The sequence below is a fragment of the Vicia villosa genome, unplaced genomic scaffold (assembly GCF_029867415.1).
Source record: "Vicia villosa cultivar HV-30 ecotype Madison, WI unplaced genomic scaffold, Vvil1.0 ctg.000910F_1_1, whole genome shotgun sequence".
NCBI classification, from domain to species: Eukaryota; Viridiplantae; Streptophyta; class Magnoliopsida; order Fabales; family Fabaceae; genus Vicia; species Vicia villosa.
The window spans coordinates 473,573-495,509 of NW_026705408.1; the positions used below are offsets into that span (position 1 = coordinate 473,573).

The window sequence follows — 21,937 nt, forward strand, 5'->3', positions numbered from 1 at the left end:
TAAGAGTACATAAAAAGACAATAAAATAAAACAAACTTTTCTTCTTGATTTCTAAAGGAGGCAACATACACTTATATATTAGGGTTTCATCCTCTAATAGGGCCATGGGCCATACAACTAAACTTGAAATAATAAAACAAACTATAAAATAACTACTTTTGCACCCGTTTAATTTAACACGAAATCCCTTAACAAAACAGACTGCCTTTCTATTCTATTGGGCCTTGTGTGCTGCATAACATAATTGTATTTTGTACCAAAAAATAATAAATTGTATTTAACTAAATAGAGTAATCATTTTCCCTTAATTTTGATATTCAGATATTTTTAGAAATAAGCAATTTTATTGCCGTAACAAGCACGGTCCCCGTCTCTCCCTTAAACAGACACGACTTAAAATGGAATGATACAAGTCAACCCATTTTCCATTAGTTACACACTTCCTCTGAATCTGTTCCTATGTTAAAGTGTCTTCAACACTCAACACATACCAATTCTTCATTCATAGACAAAGATGAAAACAGAGACACTGACATTGGTACTGGTGAATCTAGCTAGTATCATGGAGAGAGCCGATGAATCATTATTACCAGGAGTTTACAAAGAGGTTGGTGCTGCTCTCAACGTTGACCCCACCGCCTTAGGTTCTCTCACTCTTTTCCGATCCCTTGTTCAATCTCTGTGTTACCCTCTCGCCGCTTACCTCGCCACGCGTCACAATCGTGCTCATGTTATTGCTCTCGGTGCTTTTCTTTGGGCCGCCGCTACATTTCTTGTTGCCGTTTCATCTACCTTCTTACAGGTCCCCACTTCTATTTCTGTTTTATTTTATTTTATTTTTTTGGGGTGAATTTTGTGACTATATTTTGACTGTTTATATGGTACCAGAAATATAAATTCAGTATTAGAGTTTGGCCTATCTCATTGTTACAGAACGGGCTTGTAAGGTGAGGGCCAATCTCTGTTGTACCACTGTTTTGGACAAAAATCAAATCTCGCTAAACTCAAACCAATAATTGATGGATCAACCATCATGATTGGAGAATCACTCGTCTCTTTGTCACGTCCAATCAAAACATTAGCGAAGATTCTTCTTTTTCTTTTGTTTTGCTCACCTTTTATATTTGTATCACCCGTCACGAAGAAAGAAAATGCAAAGGAGCATAAGGTGACTCCATGGAAAATTTCATATGCTGAAGGAACAACAAATTCTTCATTCAAAAACACATTCATCAAGGATATTCATATAATTCACTTCTTTAAGGAGGCCAATGTTTGTGCTGATGGTTTGGCTAAGTTAGGAGCAAGGCAAACTGTAACCATTCATGTGTTGAATCTTGTCCTAAGGGAAGTTTTCAATTTGTATATAGCGGATATGGAGGGTGTCTCCACTAGGAGGATAGTGTACATAGAATTGTTTTCGGGCTATGGCCCTCTTCAATAACAAAAAAAACACGTTATTTATTCTCTCCCCATTCATGTCTTCTCTAACCTTCACGACATCTACATCAGTCTTTGATCAGATAAATCTCTTGCAAACATCTACGAGCACTGCAGATCACATCTTTACACATTACAATGAGAATGATCCTTTATTTTTTATTCTTGTAGTTTAAGTTGATTGTGATTATGTAAAACTAGTTGTTTGATTAGTGAGTTAGTTACAAGTTAAAACTCTCTTAGGAATTAGCTAGTGGTTGTTATTACTAGGTAGTTATGCAGTTAATCATTCATAAACTCTATATATAGAGCACAATGTATTCATCTTTTTAAATATTTTTCCATCAATTTAATTTGTTTCTTAATATGGAGCATCATGAGATCAATATGCTTTCTACCTTTCACGTGCCTATGATCTTCCTCCCCTTTGATTCATGGATTCATATTCGTAATGCCATTGGTTATTTAAAAAATGATAAATTGGTAACTCTGAATGTCAATAGAAATGTTTGTATGTATATAGAAATTAGAAAGTTAAGTTTTGCAAATGAAAATGCGAAAGCTATACACATTCCATATAAAATTTGAAGACATTTTCACAATACATTAAATTTTGTAAGTTGTTTGGTGAATGTAGTATATCCTGTTGTTTGGTGAATGTAGTATATCCTTTATCAGTACATCATACAATGGCCTTTATGTAGATTTTTTGTTATAAAAAGATCACTATGATTATTTACATAAGATTCTTGCTAACAAATGTTAAGGACCCAAATATAGAAATATTGTTTTGAAAAAGATAATATTTTACTTTCAATAAATTAAATACACTATTTTCAAGACGATATTTATATTTTTTAGTACTTAGCATTTTCCTTTACAAATGGAATTATAGGCTATGTATGCACCCCACTACTTTGCCATGTCGCCCCATTTTTGTATTGTTATTTTGAAATTGATTGTGTGACATAGAAAAATGGTGGCCTCTCAATGCTCTCATTGGATGTCATTATAAAACAGTGTTACGGCGACAGTGTATTGCCATCAAATTCATCATAAATATGTATAAATATGATTGGCTGATGTTTTCTAACTCACACTTGTTACTTTATATGGATTATTAGGTAGCGATTTCAAGAGGTTTAAATGGGATTGGACTTGCCATTGTTACTCCAGCAATTCAGTCCCTTGTTGCTGACTCCACTATTGACAGCAACCGTGGTGTGGCTTTCGGGTGGCTGCAACTAACCGGAAACCTTGGAAGCATCATTGGTGGTCTCTTCGCTATACTTATAGCCTCAACATCATTTGCAGGGATACCTGGTTGGAGAATCGCCTTTCATATGGTTGCATTGATTAGTATCATAGTCGGTATATTAGTACGCATCTTTGCTGACGATCCACATTTTCCTAAGAATGAAGGCATATCTACATCATATCAAACTCCAAGAAAGTCCTTTTATTGTGAAATGAAAGATCTAATAAAAGAAGCAAAGTCGGTTATAAAAATTCCGTCGTTTCAAATACTTGTGGCTCAGGGAGTCTCTGGATCATTCCCATGGTCTGCTTTGTCATTTGCCACTCTTTGGTTAGAACTAATAGGCTTTTCCCACATGACAACGGCATTGCTTTGGTCCTTATTTATAGTTGCTGTTTCATTTGGGGGTCTGTTTGGAGGATGGATGGGAGATTTTTTATCCCAAAAATTTCCGAATTCCGGAAGAATAATGTTGTCACAGATAAGCTCGGGTTCAGCCGTTCCTCTAGCAGCAATTTTGTTGCTGGCATTGCCTGATGACCCATCCACAGCCGTCATGCATGGTCTGGTTCTATTCATCATGGGATTATGCATATCCTGGAATGGCGCAGCAACTAACAAGTATGTATTGACAAATGATCTTGTTAATTTTCTTTTGTTTTGGAACTCCTATGATTCATCATTGGTCATATCTGCATTTCATTTAGTTTTCCTTGAAATTTAACTGTGTGGTCAGTCCAATATTTGCAGAAATAGTCCCTGAGAAGTCGCGGACGGCTATATATGCTTTGGATCGATCTTTCGAGTCTATATTGGCATCCTTTGCTCCACCTGTTGTTGGAATTTTGGCTCAGCATGTTTATGGTTATAAACCGATTCCTAAAGGATCCTCGAACTCTGTTGAAATTGAAACGGATAGGGAAAATGCTGCATCACTTGCCAAGGCACTTTATACTGCAATTGGTATTCCTATTGCAATTTGCTGCGTCATCTATTCATTCCTTTATTGCACATACCCGAGGGACAGGGAACGAGCACGGATGGTTGCGTTAGAAGAATCCGAGATGCACCAGTTAGAAGTGGTGGAGTCCAGAAGCGAAGAATATCGTGAAATTAATGTTTTAGAATCAAATATGCTGAATGGTAAAGAAAGTAGCAAGACTGATCAGAGAAATTATCCAAGGCAAGAGAGCATTGACTTGGATGACGATGATGAGAAAGTTTTGCTGTCCCGGTAGTATTAAACAGTTGCCGGGGATAATGAAGCTTCATCAAGCTCATTTGAAAATCAAGTTGTTTGATATATACAATATGAACGGAAAAACTTGTATAGTTTTTTTGTTACTGATATTTATTTGAGTTATTATACATCAAAAACGAAATTTGGGTAAAAAGATTGACCCCTTCAGTTACAAACAATAAAAACAGAAGATGAATATAGAAAAATAATAAAATCTTTGGACCACTTGTAATGAGGTTTATATTAGAGCATCAACTTGTTATTATATAATTCACCAACTTGTTTATTTTTTATAATTATAGTTATATTAACATAACACAGATCAACACAAATGCACATGGGTTAGCAGGATTTTTGTATATACAAAGGGTGTGCGCGCACATATTGAGGCAACAAAAACAATTGTAGTTGACCATCCATGGCCATCTGAAGTTCACTCTCCAATATGCAGCAGTTCCTCTTTGATGCCTCCATCCTTTCCACTGAACATACACATACATAGTGATAACATCTATAGGTAGATGAAGATGAAGGCAGAGACAGTAACTTTGATGCTGGTGAATCTGGCTGGTATTATGCAGAGAGCGGATGAGTCGTTGCTGCCAGGAGTATATAAAGAGGTTGGTGCTGAACTCAATGCTGACCCAACTGCGTTAGGTTCACTTACTCTTTTCCGATCCCTTGTTCAATCTTTGTGTTACCCTCTCGCTGCTTACCTTGCCACGCGTCACAATCGTGCACATGTGATTGCTCTCGGTGCTTTTCTTTGGGCTGCTGCCACTTTCCTCGTCGCCATTTCCTCCACCTTCTTACAGGTTCTTGCCTCTCCTTTCAAAGTTACCTTTGTTTTTGGTTATAGACATAATACATGGATAGTTTGATCTATTTGTTCTATTTCTTTGGTAATTAGATCTTCTTCGCCTACAATCCTACTAGTTTAAATAATATGATAATCTCCAATCATATTATAATTATAGTTTGGCATAAACATGATTAATTCGTGTTTTCTAACTCCACTTGTTGATAATATGGAAGGATCATTAGGTGGCAATTTCAAGAGGTTTAAATGGCATCGGACTCGCCATTGTAATTCCGGCAATTCAGTCTCTAGTTGCAGACTCCACAATTGATAGCAACCGTGGTGTGGCTTTTGGGTGGCTGCAACTAACAGGAAACCTCGGAAGCATTATCGGTGGTCTCTTCTCAGTACTACTAGCCTCAACATCAATCTTAGGCATATCTGGTTGGAGAATAGCTTTTCATCTGGTTGCATTGATTAGTGTCATAGTTGGTGTATTAGTACGCATCTACGCTAATGATCCACACTTTCCAAACAACGTCGACAAACCTACATCATATCAAACTCCAAAACAGCCCTTTTATTCTGAAATGAAAGATCTAATAAAAGAAGCCAAGTCTGTTATTAAAATTCCATCATTTCAGATAATTGTGGCTCAGGGAGTATTCGGATCATTCCCATGGTCAGGTTTGTCATTCGCCACTCTTTGGTTAGAGCTAATAGGCTTCTCACATGGTACAACGGCAATTCTTTGGACCTTATTTATAATTTCTGCTTCATTGGGGGCTCTGTTTGGAGGATGGTTTGGAGATTTTTTATCCCTACGGTTACCAAACACCGGAAGAATAATGTTGTCGCAAATAAGCGCTGGTTCAGCCGTTCCTCTAGCAGCAATTTTGCTGTTGGCACTGCCCGATGATCCATCCACGGCCTTCATGCATGGCCTTGTTTTAGTCATCATGGGATTCGCTACGGCCTGGAATGCTCCAGCAACTAACAAGTATGTTATGACATTTAGCATTTTTCTAACTTTATTAAGTAATTCAAACTAACAGCTGCGTGGACTGACAGTCCAATATTTGCAGAAATAGTTCCTGAGAAGTCGCGGACAGCTATATATGCTTTGGATCAATCTTTTGAGTCTATATTGCAGTCATTTGCTCCTCCTTTTGTTGGATTATTGGCTCAACATGTGTTTGGTTATAGACCAGTTCCAAAAGGATCCTCAGATTCCGTCGAAATCGAAACAGACAGGAAAAATGCAGCATCACTCTCGAAGGCACTTTGTATTGTTTTTGTAATTCCTTTGACACTATGTGTCTGCATCTACTCATTCCTTTACTGCTCATATCCGAGAGACAGAGACCGGGCAAGAATGGTCGCATTAGAGGAATCAGAAATGCAACAACTAGAGGTGGAAGATTGCACAAGAGAAAGAGGAGACTGTTGTGAAATCCATGTTTTAGAATCAAATGAACTGAATGGTAAAGAAAGTAGCAAGATTGAAGATATAGATTATCCAAGGGATGAGAACATAGACTTAGATGATAATGATGAGAAAGTTTTGTTGTCCAGGTAGTTTACATTTGCAAGGAATTGTGGAGCCTTATTAAACAATTCAAGTCATTTGCAAGGAATTGTGGAGCCTTATTAAACAATTCAAGCCATTTGATCTGGTGTTGGGATCCTCTCTATTTCTCAAAGAAACTGAGGGTTCCATTTAGATAGGAAAATAGAAATACTTCATGCTATGGCTTTTCAGATTTTTTTTTTTGTCACGAATAAGAGGGTTGAGGGTTGAAGGAGTTTTCTGGTTTATGCATTTGCATCAAATTTTTTTAAGGGTTAATAGTACTTTACCCCCTGTAATATGAGCGTGTTTCGTTTTATCCCCCTACCGTTGTCAAAGGTAGGTTTTGGCAACGGTTTTTTTGAAAAAACCGTTGCCAAAAGGTAGGGAGGGGGGAAAAGCAAAATTCGCTAACATTACAGGAGGGTGAAGTACTATTAACCCTTTTTTTAAATTGGTGGGGTGAATCGAACTTACCTTAAAGTTCACCACATGCAGTGTCATCTTTTTTTTTTTTCTCTTCATGTTCGTGTTTTGCAAGAGATCTCAAACACGAGATTTAACATAAAATAAAACTTATAAAACTAACATGTGTGTTTTATTATTTATAGCATTCTCTCAAGTTGGTAAATGAATATCAACCATTTCATATTTGTAGATAATTTGGTGGAACGACTCAGTTGATAAATCCTTTGTTAACGCACTTTTCAATGGATACCCATAAGAAATGTAGGGTCTAATTCATTAATTCACTATTAAACTTTTCTTTAATCAAATGCCGGTCAATTTCAATATATTTTATCACATGAGGTTGACCATCAGTAATATTGATGACAAGTTTGTTATAAAAATGACAACTAAGCTTATAGGTTTGTTATAAAAATGACAATTAAGCTTATTTTATCTATAGCTTCCTCTAAATATTGTACCTTCGGCAGTTAGATATTAATATTTTCTTCTTACATGGGGACTTAGATGAAGAGGTATATATGAAATGCCCTCTCAAGAGTGCAGTTACCGTGCATAGATAAAAATCTATGCACCATGCATAGATTATTATAGACCCTTGGATCATTGGATCAAATTCTAGACATCAATTGTTATTACTCAATACTCACCACTCAATACTCAATACTGGATTAAAAACATGATCCAATGACTTATGTAGGCTTATGCATGGTGCATAAGTAAAATCCTTATGCATATTAGCCAAAGCCCCCTCTCAATATTAATATTTCAAATAAAAAATATTGTATGCAAGCTAGTAAACAATGAAATTAAAAATTAACCTACCCTATCGATTATGTTCAATCTAAATCATATTATTCTTTATTCACTAAAAAGTCCACTAATTATTTCACCTTGGTTTATGTAGATGATTTTGTTCTTTCAAGCAATAGCATTAACAAAATAAATACTATCAAAGTTGTTCTTGATGAAAATTTCAAGCAATCTCAAGTATTTTCTTCATTTTGAAATTGCTCGTTCCTCACAATGCATAACCCTATGCGAACGCAAGTACAACCTTGATTTACTCTAAATTGTGGGTCTGTTAGCTATCAAACCAGCATCCACCCCAATGGATTTTAGGCCAGACATAGCATATGCAGTGAGTCTTGTAAGTATATGTCAAATCTTGGAAAGGCACACTGGAAAGCATTGAAGTGGATTATAAGGAACATAAATGAGTCACTGAGTAGAGTCCTGATTTTTGATGGATCATGTGGTGATGATAGCAAAGTAGCAATCGAAAGATTTGTCGACTCTGTTTATACAGGTCATATGGATTCTAGAAAATCTATTTATGGATACATGTTCACTATGTTTAGCACATCAATTAGTTGGAAAGCAACAATTCAGAAGGTTATTTGCTAATCAACCACTGAAGTGAAATATATATATTTTCATCACTGAAGGTCTGAAAGAAGCGTTGTGGCTTGAAGGTTTTGATAAAGAGCTAAAAACTCAAGGTCAAGCAATCACTGTTAAATGTGACAGCCAAAGTGTAATATGCATGTCGAAGAATTCAACCTATCATGAGCGAACCAAATGTTGCGGTTGATTGTATGTCTAATGTTGCCTAAATTCTTAAATAAAGAAGGAAGTTAAAAAGTAGTTATTTGAGAAGTTCCACATTGCTTAGTGTGGTGAAGCAAGGGGGAGACCAAGGCTATATATTGGACCTAAGTTCTTTGATTTTAGATACACTAGTCAAAAAGCACTTTAAACTTATATTTGATTTGATTTTCTTTGTTCTCTTATGCTCTTGTATTAAAGTGCTGTGAGATTTAGTTTAAATATTTGCTTTGTAAGAGTGTGGGTGTACTAGGGGATTGGGGTGAGAGTGGAGAAGTTTATGTGTTGTAAAATTTTCACATAGTAATAATTCTCTGGTTGTCTATTTAAACAACGGTCGTGGTTTTTCTCCGGTTTTGGAGTTTCCACGTTATATTCTTGTGTTAGTGGTTGTGTTTTGTTTATTTATTTTTTTCTTCAGCTGTGTTATTTCCCAACACCAAGCACGTCGAAGTGAGGCTACATTTCGTCAAAGAGATAATAGAGCGTAGAGAAGTCCAAGTGCTGAAGGTTTCGATTGATGGCAATGCTGGTGATATGATCACCAATACATTGTCAAGTTGCAAGTTTCTCCACTGTATGTTGTTCATTTGACTGCATGTTGACAGCTAGTTGGTTTCGTGATTCAGAGTTTGTTCCAAGGTAGAGATTTGTAGCTTATGGGTTATAAGCTAGTGTTGTAGCAAACTCTATCGAATTCAAAAAGCTAGTGTAGTTGTTGAAATATGCTAGGTTGTTAGCATGTTGAATTCAGTCTCTGTTAACCTAATTGTTTTAGTATGTTAGTTGAAGGTTGGGATTTAGTTTTCTTTTAAATAGCATACTAGTCCTCACTTCATAATAATTCTGATTAAAAGAGAAAGTGGTATGATTGAGATTCAATTGTAAACATTGTTCCCAAAGTGAATTGAATAAAGAATTCAGGGTTTTATATGAATTCAAATTGTTTTTCCTTTCTCTTCTCTCTTCTTTCAATGTAAGTCTGATTTTTCTCTTTTCAGAAAACATAATAATCATCGCTTCACTGGTATTAGTATATGTTAGTATATGTTGATGACTTAATGAAGGCAGATAACAACATGGATGACATTTCAAAACTAAAGCATGTCTTGAATACAAAATTCAATATTAAAGACCTCGGCCATTTAAAGTATTTTTTAAGATTTTAAGTTGCAAGAAAATTACAAGGAATCTTCATCTGTTAGAGAAAATATACTTTGGATATCCTTCAATAAATATGTGTGCTTAGTATCAAACCGGCCTCCACAATAATGGACTCAAATTACACACTATAGACTGCCACATACATCCCTCTATTGAACCCTGCCACTTTGAAAAGTCTCATAGGTAAGTTACTCAATTTAACACACACCAGACCTAGCCTAAGTTACTTTTTTGCATGTTAAACCAGTTTATTTCAAATCCTAGTGAAGTCGATCTTCAAGTTGCATTTCAGATCCTTAAATACATAAAATTAGCTCATATTTAAGGCTTATAGCTCGAGACAACCTATTCAATAACACTGACAGGCTTTGCAAATTCATACTTGGCCTCTTGCAAAGATACTCCACGTTCTACTACTAGTTTCGGCTTTTATTAAGGGACATCTCTTATCTCCTAAAAAGGGAAAAAAAACAACTTATGGTTTACAGATCCTCCTTAGTAGAGGAATATAGGACACTAGCAAATGCCACTTGTGAAGAACAATGGCTATTGTACCTCCTCCAAGACCTTGTAACTTATATCAATCTACTATGGTAAGAGCTCAACAATTCACATTGCTAACAATCTCGTTTCCACAAATGCACAAAGCACATTGAAATGAATTGCCATTGTAGTTCGTGATAAGGTTCAATCAAAAACTATACATTTGATGCCAATACATAGGGGTGTGCATGGTTGATTATTTTCAAAAACCAAACCATAACCATTTTAAAACCATTTAAATGGTTTGGATTTATAACCATAATCACATTTTATTCAAAACTGGTTATAAAACCGATTATAAATTTGGTTATGATTATATAACCGGTTTTTTAAAAAAAATCAGTTTTGAAAATTATTTTTTCCGAAAATATTTTTTTTCAAAAAAAAAATTAATATTTTGAGAATTAAAATATTTGGATTTGGATAATAACCGGATTATAACCGAATCCAAAATAATTTAACTGGTTAATAACAATTTAATTATATCCGGATTATATGAATGGATAACCAAACCATTAATAACTAAACCAGTTAATAACCATTCAATTATATCTGGATATTTAAAAGTGATTTAGGGTTGGTTATGGATTTGGACATCAAAACCGGATATTTTGCACACCCCTATCAATACATTCTTCTCAACAGGTTGACGATATTTTCACTAAAGGACTTCATTATGGGACATTTTCTACTTTATCTAACAAACTATGAATGCACAAAATCCACTCTAATTTGAAGGAGGATATTGAACCTAATTAAATCAATATATTTAGTCATGACTCTTTTAGTTATTTCAGTTAGATTTAGTTATTGTAACAAACTTGTCCTACTTCTATGCTTTTAGTTGAGAACCTTATTGTATAAATATAAGTAATTGATTCATTTGTAATTTAAGTTGATTAATATAATCACTCTTTTATCGTCAGCTTCTTTTTTTCCTTTCTTTTTTCTTTTGCATCAATTTGTTCTGTTCACCAAAATTGTTGCATTATTGTGAATGCATCATGTGTTAACAAATTCGAAATCCCTTACTGACGGCTCTCTCTTTTTTATTTTCCCACTTGCTGTAAACTAAAACTAAAATATCTCAGTTGTAGTAGACTTAAAGTCATAAGTTTGAAATTTGAAATGTTTTGAACCACACACTCATACACTGTCTTAACAATCAATGCAACCTTCCAAAACTTTCTTCTACTCATGCCCATACCATACCCTTCCAAGTCAACCCCAAACACCATTTGGGTCTGCAACTCCATACACATAGCAGATTCATTTTCTATATGACACTTATCCATCACTCATAGAAAACAAATTGTAAAGATGAAATCAGAGACACTCACACTGGTGCTGGTGAATCTAGCAGGTATCATGGAGAGAGCCGATACATCATTACTACCAGGAGTATACAAAGAGATCGGCGCTGCTCTCAACGCCGACCCCACCGCACTAGGCTCTCTCACTCTCTACCGATCCCTCGTTCAATCATTCTGTTACCCTCTTGCTGCTTACCTCGCCACACGCCACAACCGTGCTCATGTTATTGCTCTTGGTGCTTTTCTTTGGGCTATTGCTACATTCTTCGTCGCAATCTCCTCCACCTTCTTGCAGGTCCTCATTTTTATATATTCTATCTTTTCTTCATAATGAAAAATGATTCTTGTATTGTAAGTTTGCTGCATAATATATACATGTGGCGCGCAACTTGTTGTCCGTTTTTCTTCTATTTCTATATAAACTTTATTATAATAACGCCTCAATATAGGTGGCGATTTCAAGAGGTTTAAATGGCATAGGACTTGCCATTGTAATTCCCGCAATTCAGTCTCTAATTGCAGACTCCACAATCGATAGCAACCGCGGTACGGCTTTTGGATGGCTTCAACTAACAGGAAACATCGGAAGCATCATTGGTAATCTCTTTGCAGTACTACTAGCCTCAACTTCATTCTTTGGCATACCTGGTTGGAGAATAGCTTTTCATATTGTTGCGTTGGTGAGTGTCATAGTCGGTATATTAGTACGCGTCTTTGCCAAAGATCCACACTTCCCAGACAACAGCACAAAACCCGCATCATATCAAATTTCAGACAAGTCCTTTTATTCTGAGGTGAAAGATTTAATAAAAGAAGCAAAGTCTGTTATAAAAGTTCCATCTTTTCAGATAATTGTAGCTCAGGGAGTGTTTGGATCATTCCGAGGGTCGAGTTTGTCGTTTTTCACTCTTTGGTTAGAACTAATAGGCTTCTCACATGGTACAACAGCAGTTATTTGGACCATATTTATAATTTCTGCTTCATTTGGAGGTTTGTTTGGAGGATGGCTTGGAGATTTTTTATCTCAACGGTTACCAAACGCTGGAAGAATAATGTTGGCGCAAATAAGCGCGGGTTTGACAATTCCTTTAGCTGCGATTTTGTTGTTGTTATTGCCTAATGATCCATCGACACCGTTTGTTCATGTTTTTGTTTTGGTCATCACGGGAATAATCACATTCTGGTGTGCACCTGCAACAAATGATCCAATATTTGCAGAAATAGTACCTGAGAAATCACGGACGGCGATATATGCTTTGGATCGATCTTTTGAGTGTATATTGGCGTCTTTTGCTCCGCCTATTGTTGGAGTTTTGGCTCAACATGTTTATGGTTATAAACCAGTACCGAAAGGTTCATCGGATTCTGTTGAAGTTGAAACTGATAGAGAAAATGCTGCTTCACTTGGTAAGGCGCTTTATAGTACAATTGCAATTCCAATTGCAATATGTGTTATCATTTATTCATTTCTATATTCCACATACCCGAGGGATAGGGAGAGAGCAAGAATGGTTGCATTAGTTGAATCAGAAATGGATCAACTAGAGATGGAAAATGAAACTGGAGAAGACTATTGTGAAACACATGTTTTGGATGATAATGATGAGAAAGTTTTGCTGTCTGTAGTACATTAGTTTTTATTGTTTTATACTATGTGTAATGCAAAGGTGAACAATTTATACACTAAAAACTTTGAAATACTTGCTCGTATTATAATTGTAAAAGAATGTTTACTCATATCAACCAAAAGAATTTCAACATTTTAAAGTGTAGTATATAATATTTAAATTATTTTTTATGTTCATTTAGAGTGTTTATCACAAATTAAACAAATAAAAGCAACATTAATAAAGAAGAGATAACCAAGAGAAGTCCAATATTAAATAAAAATTTCAATAAAAATTAGGAGGTCTCAAGTTATATTAGTTTAAATTGTAATACAAAAAAGAGAAGTTCAATATTACAAGTGTTAATTTGAAAATCCAAGCCAACAACAAAAACTTCTACAAAAGTGATCACAAGTGTATGTAGTACTTATTTATCAAGGTTGTGGTGAAAAATATAAGTTTAAGAAAGTAGTGTTCTTTCTTGACGGTATGTCTTAAAAGTTTGTAAAGAGGTCTTGGTGTTAGAAAGTTGTTCAAGAATCTAAACTTTGTGGAAAATTCTCTAATGGGATAGAGAGACTAAATATACCCTTAAGTTGGTATGGGGAACTAGTTTGAATCCTTGTGTGTTATTTATTTTTTGCATTTTAAATTTTTCATTTTACCTTCTTCATATGTAATATAAATCATTATCACTTTTGATATTTTAACAAGTTAAGAAACTTAGCGCAAAAACGAGAAAAATCCAGCAAAACCACTCAGGGTGTATAAGTATGGAATGTCGTTGAAGAAGGACCCTTCATGTCCATTCATAGTGTTGAAGGTGTTGAACAACATAAGCTTAAAAATGATTGGAGTGAAAATGATAAAAAGAAAATCCTATATGATAAAAAGGTAAAAAAAATATTTTAGAATCTGCATTAGAAATGGATGAACTCTTTAGAGTTTCAAATTGCACAACAGCTACATTAGAAACAAGACATGAAGGTACGAAGGAAGTAAAAAGATCTAGATTGATCACTTTTTTTCTCAAGAATATGAAATGTTTAGAATGTTATCAGGAGAAAAGATTCTAGAAATGAAAAAGAGATTCACCCACTTGACAAACCATGTAATCGTTCTTGGAAAAACTCTTACAAATACTGAATTGAACTTGAAAGTTATAGGATCTTTGACAGGAGCCTGACAATCAAAGGTGACGGCCATTTTTGAAAAGAAAAACCTATTAAAGATGACATCGACAACACTTTTTTGAAAGTTATAAGAACATGAATTAGAACTTGGTTGATTTGAACAACATGAAGAATCGGAAAAAAGACATAAAGGTATCTCTTTGAAATTCAAATCAAATATGAATCAACAAGAAGTTAGTTCAGAAGAAGATGATAACATAACTCTTATGGTAAAGAAATTCGAAAAGACAGTAAAATTTGGTCAAGGCAAGAGATTTGTGAAGAAGATAGAAACATCAACACCAAATTAAAATTTCAATTTCTTTAAATGTGGAAAACAAGGGTACATCAAGGGAAAATCTCCATCTCTCCGATTTTTGTAAAAGTAAGAAAGAACCCTTAAATATTAAGACAATTCACACACACACACAGGAATTTTGTTCCTCAGAGTACAAATGTCGAACGCAATTTCCTAGAGAACTAGTTCGACAAGTTAAACTAGAATCACCATAATTAATATATTCTAACTTGGACAAGATGATGGAGCACAAAATCAATAAAGAACACAATAATTGGTAACCCAGTTCGATGCAACCGCACTTACGTCTGGAAGGTTGACTTCCAATCCAATAAAGAAAATTTACTATTAGTAGTTTAGTGCTCTTAGTCTTATAAGAACAGCAAGCCCATGTTGTTAAATGCCCCTAAATATGAGAACCTCTCTTACTTTCTATCAATCACTAAACCCTAGTGATCAACTTCACTTAACAATGTCGAATGCTGATTTATAACTTAACTAGATAAACCTACAACTATGTCAAGTTAGTACTGAAACATAGTGTGGTGTACATGCGACAATAAGAAGGACTCAAATAAACTCTAACACTCTAAGGATCTTCAATTTATTGTTTGCTTTTCAATGTAGATTTGAGCTTCTTATATAACATAATGATTATGGGCTTTTCTCCTTGGATATTTGATTTGATTTTCGTTTAGAAATAATGCACAATAAGTTGGATATGATTTGCTCCACAAATATATCCAACACAAATATATGATTTGGTTTGTTAAAAATTCAATTTTAAATCTCTATTTAAATATGCCTTTATCTTCACAACTGTCCAACAAATCATATAATCATATTTTTAAATAAAAATAATAAATCTAATTGAATCTTCAACATAAAATCCTTTCAAAACGCAACATTATGGTCTGTTGAGAAAGGCCCACCTGTCCTACCGACATACTGTGACATTGTGTCCATCATATGTCTCTTCTGCACCAGAAAAACAGCTTGACGCTACTGAGCAATCTTGAACACTTCTCCATATTGTAATTTTGAAATTTTTAGCCAATCTAAAAAGTAACAACAATTTTTCCCCTTTGACAAATTGTGGCAAAATAACTCTTCAAGATAAATAACAATCATTCAATCAGAACAAGTAACATACAACAGAAGACTATCAAAGCATACAATTTCACCAGGAGCAACATTCATCAGAGTTGTAGCACAGCAGCGGAAAATCAATAGTATTCATCACAGATGCCACACAAAAACAATGCTCCAAAACCAATCAGTCATCATGCATTCATTCACAATCTTAGTCATGCATGAAACTCATTCAACACATAGTTTGTAGCATACAACCTTACCAATTAACAATTATTAGCTTGCAAGCATTCACATACTTAGTCATGTATAACACAAACAGTTAGTAGTTAGTATCTGGATATGCATAATACTATTAACAACAAAAGCTCACTCCAAAAGGGGCATATGTCTTGCCCAATGCTCCAGCATATGAGCACATCATTAGTATTTACCAGATAGTCAGTACTAATAAACTACTTGTTACCTGTTAGTTAGTCACACTAACTAACATAGATCAAATACCACTACCACTACTCCCTTTTTTTGCCATAATTTAGCAAAGGGTTAGCTCTTCAAAGTAGCAACCAGAGGTTAGTATGTTAGTACATACACAACCAGATCATGAGTAGAACAACATTAAGAGATGCACAAGCAATAAATCAATTATTATTGAAAATCTTAAAAAGGCTACGATGCCTTGACAAATCCAGATACAAAAATATTGCCAAGAATACAAGGGCTAGCCAACTAAACAGAACCACCTGAAATCAACTTCCTTTAGACTTATTCATTAGCCTCAGAGTCAGATTCATGAGCTTGACCTGTTCTCTTCTTCAAGGACTCCATCTTGGTCACAAATTTCTTTCTAGTTACAGTTGCCTCACTGAATGATCCAGCAAATGTGACCCTACTATTTGCAGAAAAGATGAACTCAACTCCCTTGTTCTTCTTCAACCTCATGAAATCTTGTAAGCGCCTTTATGATTGAAACTGCTTTTGTAGAAGGACTCTTCCTTTGATTTCCAAATTTTTGACTTATCTTGAGATCAATTTGCACTTGAGAGAGAAAGAAGGGTAGGAACAAACTATTCTTGTTTGTAACGAAGGTCCAGATAAAAGAGGTTTTGAAACAAGTAAATTTGGCTTTGTTTCATTTGCATTACAGACCTAATGACTCCACCTTCACCCAGTGGTACTAGGCAACATCAGTAGACTTAATGAGACCTTAACGCTCCTTTATAATTATGTCTTCTCAACTACTATGAAAACGATAATATTTCTCATGAGTCAAGGAATGGTTCTGAAAGTTGAGGTGATCTCTAACATCTCTGGAAAGAGAAATGGTATTTGAAAAAGTTGAAGATTAAAGAAGCAATTAAAACAAAGAATAGTTTTGGGAATATGATGAGTCGAGAAAATGCAAAAGAAATGCAAGGCCGATAAATGAAAAGAAAGATATGTAGAACATGAGTAAGTGGAGCTCAAGGGAAAGCAATCAAAGTTCGTGGAAGAAGAAAGACTTACAATTTGCGTAAAGAGTGAAAACGTGGCTAGGAAGGCGAAATAACCTTATATAAATTATAGGGGAAGCGAGTAAATTAGCGATGTCAGTTAAAAGAAATTTGACAGATGAAAAACAACAGTTGGATTTGTTTTAATACTGTAATGACACTTGAGTACACTTTAGCACCCCTAGAAGGAAACGTAACGCCCTAGGCTAATGAGCTAAGGCCATGTGTAAGAACAATTCTGCAAGACGATTAAATTATAACACTAGCATTGAATGCGCTAGTTCCCAAGATCACTCAAGTCGACTCTCAAATCTTTTCCACTTCTCTACATAGTGAGTTCGACCTAGTTTTCTAAAGACTTTTCGTTGATGCGCCGCGACAACCTCAGAGCAAATATTATGGATCGGCCATAGAGCTAAAAATATGAGGTACAATCATCAGTCAAAATCACTCCATCATTCATATATAAAATATCTCACATGGGATTTGAGGTGTTTTCTCTAATCTATAATTCACTTTACTTCTTATTCTCTTATTGACTTAAATATTAGAAAAATAACTTTGTAAGCGCACTCCCGCTCAGCCAAATTGAAGATTTGCTCCGTTGCACCAAAATCCCACTTCATCATTTTTTATTTCCATGTGGATTAAACTTCAGACCAAGTCAGCCATTTCAGCCATATGTGCCTCTGACCTTCCACCATTTTAAATGTTTTGTGCACAGTTTTATAAGGATGCACAAACTTAATGACACACATGCATTTCTTTCCGGAGTTTATCCTGCATCAGTGTTGCATGCATTCATTAGATCGCATAGTATTCCACTGCTATATCAAATTATGTTGACTGTTACTAACAAATGGAAGATTTATTTATTTAATCTGTTCATACGGCATGTATGAAAATGGCACACATAGTGAAGAAGTTTCAGTACACAATAATAGATTATACTCCTACTGTAGTAGTAGTAGTAGTAAATGTGCGGGCTCCACAAACCTAGTCGGTAGTTCAAGTTCTTCGTTAGCCATGTGATGATAAGGCTCACTCCAATCAATTCATATTCCATAGACCTCTTCCTCTCACTTATTTTATTTTTTCAATTAGTATAAGATTGACTAATCACTCTTGTTTGTTTACCCATTTATGCAACACATGCTCATACTACTTTGGCAGCACACACTTCCACTCAAAATTAGTTTCACTTCTTTTACAACAAGCTCAAAATTGTAGTATAAAATCCTTCATTACTCTATTACCCTCCTCCTTCCTCAGATCTTTGGGGGCCTAGATCTTGAAGGAAGCCAAAATATCAATGGCTCATCTAATGTATTTGTGCTCCACAAAGGTACTCATACTCTCTCTTCTTTTGTTTCTTTTTGCATCTCTTTGCACTTGTTCTTTGTGGTCTGAACCTCAACTCCACAGAAGAACAATGCTAGAGGACCATAAAGAACACCAAAGTGACAAGAAAACTACCCTCCAATCCACCAAAAACCAAACCAAACTAATCAAACCCGATAGTTTCACTTCCAAAAACCATACCAAAACCATCAAATCCAATAACCTTAATTCCTCCAAAAACCAAACCAAAACCATCAAATCCAATAACCTTAATTCTTCCAAAAACCAAACTAAAACTATAAAATCCAATGACAATTCCACTAAAACAGTCAAATCCAAAAACCTTAATCCCTCCAAAAATGCACCATCCAAATCCTCACCACCCAACACTAACAGCATCAAGAAGCTCAATTCCACCAACACCACCAAGTTCAAGAAGCCGAACTCCACATCCACATCAACCAAAAAGCCATTAGATCTCGTGAAAACAACTACCAAAACCACAAAATCCACCACCACCGACAAAAACAACAACCCACCAAAAACTCAAACTCGCAACACAAACAAAAAACCAAAGACACAAACACCACCTAGTCGCACATTAGAAGAACAAGAAGACGAAGAAGACGATGATTTCGCTTCATTCTCAGACTTCCAAGATCTCCCAAACAAATTCCACCGCACACTACTCCCAGACCTAGAACGAATCTCAACAACCTCCAAAGCCTACATAACAAACGCCAACAACGAAATGACAAAAGGATTCAAACCCTACGTCGGCAAAAAATACGCACCCACCATAGCCGCTATAGTCTCCACCGCTTTCGTACTACTCCCTCTCCTCTTAGTCTCTCTCCTTTTCAACAAAATCAAAACCTATTTCTCTCTTCAAAAAATCCTAATCTTCATCCAAATCTACCTCTCAATCTACTTCACCATTCTCTGTATCTCAACATTGGTCTCTGGAACCGAACCTTTGAAGTTTCTATTCTCTACTTCGCAGTCCACGTACATCTGCTTCCAAGTACTTCAAACTCTTGCTTATGTTTTCTATCTACTGTTACTCCTCATGTACCTTGTTCTTGTCTTCTCTACCGAATGTGGGCTTGGGTCGAAGTTCTTGAGCCTGGCTCAGATTTTCGTGGGCTTTTCTGTTGGGCTTCATTATTACGTGACGGTGTTTCACAGGGTGGTGCTGCGGCAACCGCCGAAGAGTAATTGGAAGATTCACGGGATTTATGCCGCGTGTTTTTTACTCATTTGTCTTTTTGCGATGGCTGATAGAAGGAAGAAAGCTTACGTGGAAAATGATGGAGAAGAAGGCAAGAAGAATTGAAGTAAATGTAATTTATTTATTTATTTATTTTTGTTTTCATTTGATTTAATTTTAAAAAATAAATAAAGTTAAATTAAGCACCAAAGTTAAGTATTTCAATGGCTTCTCTAATTTGGCTCAAATTGTTTGTATTAAATTCTATTTAGTTTTGATAAAGTATTTTTGGGTCTATGATTATTTTCTGTCGTTACGTGTAATTATATCACCATGCAAAAATATGTGATAAACAAATGAAAAAAGAACACCCATATAGTGTAAAATGAGACTATGATCCAGTGAGAATAATCATAAAGAAAAAGAATAGGTGGAATTTGAAACATTTTATAAGAAGGTTCTTATAGTAATTTGCTTTGACCACCGACAGTTTTCTATACATTACACTAGCTAGTATGTGCATGTGGACGCTGTCACGGTGGGGAAAAGCAGTTGAAATTTGAAAAGGTGTCTTCGGCCTTTTGAGACCGCATGTCCCCAGACAGCTCCAGCTGAGTTTTACTTTTACTACAATTTTCAAAAGAAAGAAGCCCTCTGCCACTATAGCTTTAGTATAGATCTGTTTTAAACTACGGTTTTATTCTCAAGGTCTAATTTCAATCGGTTTTAGAAAGTTTTTCAACGCACTTCAATGTTTTTTATATATCACGTAAAATTTCAATTTTGTCCCCAGCTTCCGTAGATGTATATTTGGAAGCATTCTATATTTTGAAAAAGTTTGATTATTTCTGTAGATGCATCTACGGAAGCGTAATAAACTAGTGTATATGGAAAAAAATACACATAAAAATCAATTAAGGAAAACTTTCGTAGATGTATCTATGGAAAAGCTTAACGCCACATTATTCCGTAGATGCATCTACGGAAGGGTCTGATATAGTTTGAACCAGAGTGATCACTCCCCCATTGTTTCATTTCTCCAAACTTTTCATACTCCACACCCTAAAAACCTACATCATCAATACCTTATTTCACTCCAACACTAAAACTTTTTGGTGCAACAAATCAAAGGGAGCAAGAAGAGTCTGAATTTCAGGTAAATAATCACTTTCAACCATTACATTGCTCACATTGTCAATGAATTTTTCTGCAAAATAATTACGTAGCTTCCGTAGATCCATCTACGGAACATGTTGAAGATGAACACTTCCGTAGATGCATCTACGGAATAGTCCTAGCAGTTTTTTTCCAACATTTTAAAATTCTGTGTGATGGATGACAAAATAGGTATGGTGCACCCCGATAATATTTTTTTGACTCATCCGAATTCCATAAAGTTATTCAACACTTTTTCAACAGTGCTCCTTCTCGATTCTGCCTACAAGACCAACAAGTATCGACTCCCATTATTCGAGATGGTCGGTGTTACATCCACCGAGAAGACATTTGTCGTTGGTTTTGCTTTTTTGGAGTGTGAAAAAGAGGATAATTTTAGGTGGGCCTTGGAGGTGTGTCGCTCACTTTTGAAAAAACAAGTCAAGATGCATAAGGCGATTATTATGTACCGCGACCCCGCTTTGATGAATGCGGTTGCAAAGGTATTTCCTTCTTCCGATGCATTACTTTATCGATATCACATATCATGTAATGTGAGAAGTAAGGTTAAACCCGCTGTGGGGACAAAATAAGTGGCGACCAAAGGTGGGAAAGCGGTGAAGTCCGGAGTGATTGTTGACCAAATAATGGATGCATGGGATCGTATTGCAAGTTCGTCGACAAAAGAATTGTATGTCGATGCCGTATTGCAATTTCAGAAAATATGTGAAAAATATCCCGATTTATTGAAATACATTGAAAGCACCATTCTTGACAAAGTGAAAGAGAAGTTTGTTTGTGCGTGGACTAATAAGGTCTGAAACATTGGGAATACAACCACCAATAGAGTTGAATCGGCACATCCTACTTTGAAAAATTGGTTGTGTGATAGCAAGGGTGATTTGTGTAAAGCATGGGACACCATAAATCACATGATTTCGAACCAACACAACGAAATACAAACTTCATTCGGTCGGAGCATTACGGTTTTTGAGCATCGATTTAAGAGCAACATCCTTTACTCTCAATTGATCGACAATGTGTCTCGGGCCGGATTGAATTAAATCTTTCACGAGGCAAATCGAGGTGAAACAATTGGTGGCGATACCGCAAAGTGTGGTTGCACTATTACTATCACGTATGGTCTCCCGTGTGCTTGTGCTATT

At 35.5% G+C, this 21,937-nt stretch overlaps 4 protein-coding genes across 6 annotated transcripts; all 4 read left to right on the forward strand.

Moving 5' to 3' along the window:
• The first annotated feature begins 330 nt into the window (after positions 1 to 330).
• LOC131632147 (uncharacterized) lies at positions 331 to 4,080 on the forward strand. 2 transcript variants are annotated; one of them, XM_058902930.1, is made up of 3 exons: positions 331 to 802; positions 2,565 to 3,319; positions 3,449 to 3,604. In XM_058902930.1, exons 1-3 carry the CDS (start codon positions 515 to 517, stop codon positions 3,459 to 3,461), a joined length of 1,056 nt encoding a protein of 351 aa, XP_058758913.1. In that variant the 5' UTR covers positions 331 to 514; the 3' UTR covers positions 3,462 to 3,604. The 2 variants fall into 2 exon arrangements, with proteins under 2 accessions (XP_058758913.1, XP_058758912.1); XM_058902929.1 differs by having other exon boundaries at positions 332 to 802; positions 3,435 to 4,080.
• Positions 4,081 to 4,218: 138 nt separating this feature from the next.
• On the forward strand, positions 4,219 to 6,991 carry LOC131632146 (uncharacterized). 2 transcript variants are annotated; one of them, XM_058902927.1, is made up of 3 exons: positions 4,219 to 4,753; positions 4,983 to 5,737; positions 5,809 to 6,991. In XM_058902927.1, exons 1-3 carry the CDS (start codon positions 4,460 to 4,462, stop codon positions 6,314 to 6,316), a joined length of 1,557 nt encoding a protein of 518 aa, XP_058758910.1. In that variant the 5' UTR covers positions 4,219 to 4,459; the 3' UTR covers positions 6,317 to 6,991. The 2 variants fall into 2 exon arrangements, with proteins under 2 accessions (XP_058758910.1, XP_058758911.1); XM_058902928.1 differs by having other exon boundaries at positions 5,823 to 5,974.
• Positions 6,992 to 11,218: 4,227 nt separating this feature from the next.
• LOC131632106 (uncharacterized) lies at positions 11,219 to 13,170 on the forward strand. The gene is made up of 2 exons (XM_058902877.1): positions 11,219 to 11,698; positions 11,853 to 13,170. The coding sequence occupies exons 1-2, from the start codon at positions 11,411 to 11,413 to the stop codon at positions 13,035 to 13,037; spliced, it is 1,473 nt and encodes a 490-aa protein (XP_058758860.1). The 5' UTR covers positions 11,219 to 11,410; the 3' UTR covers positions 13,038 to 13,170.
• Positions 13,171 to 18,156: 4,986 nt separating this feature from the next.
• Positions 18,157 to 19,832, forward strand: LOC131632121 (uncharacterized). The gene has a single exon (XM_058902893.1). The coding sequence runs from the start codon at positions 18,378 to 18,380 to the stop codon at positions 19,740 to 19,742; it is 1,365 nt and encodes a 454-aa protein (XP_058758876.1). The 5' UTR covers positions 18,157 to 18,377; the 3' UTR covers positions 19,743 to 19,832.
• Positions 19,833 to 21,937: the final 2,105 nt, after the last annotated feature.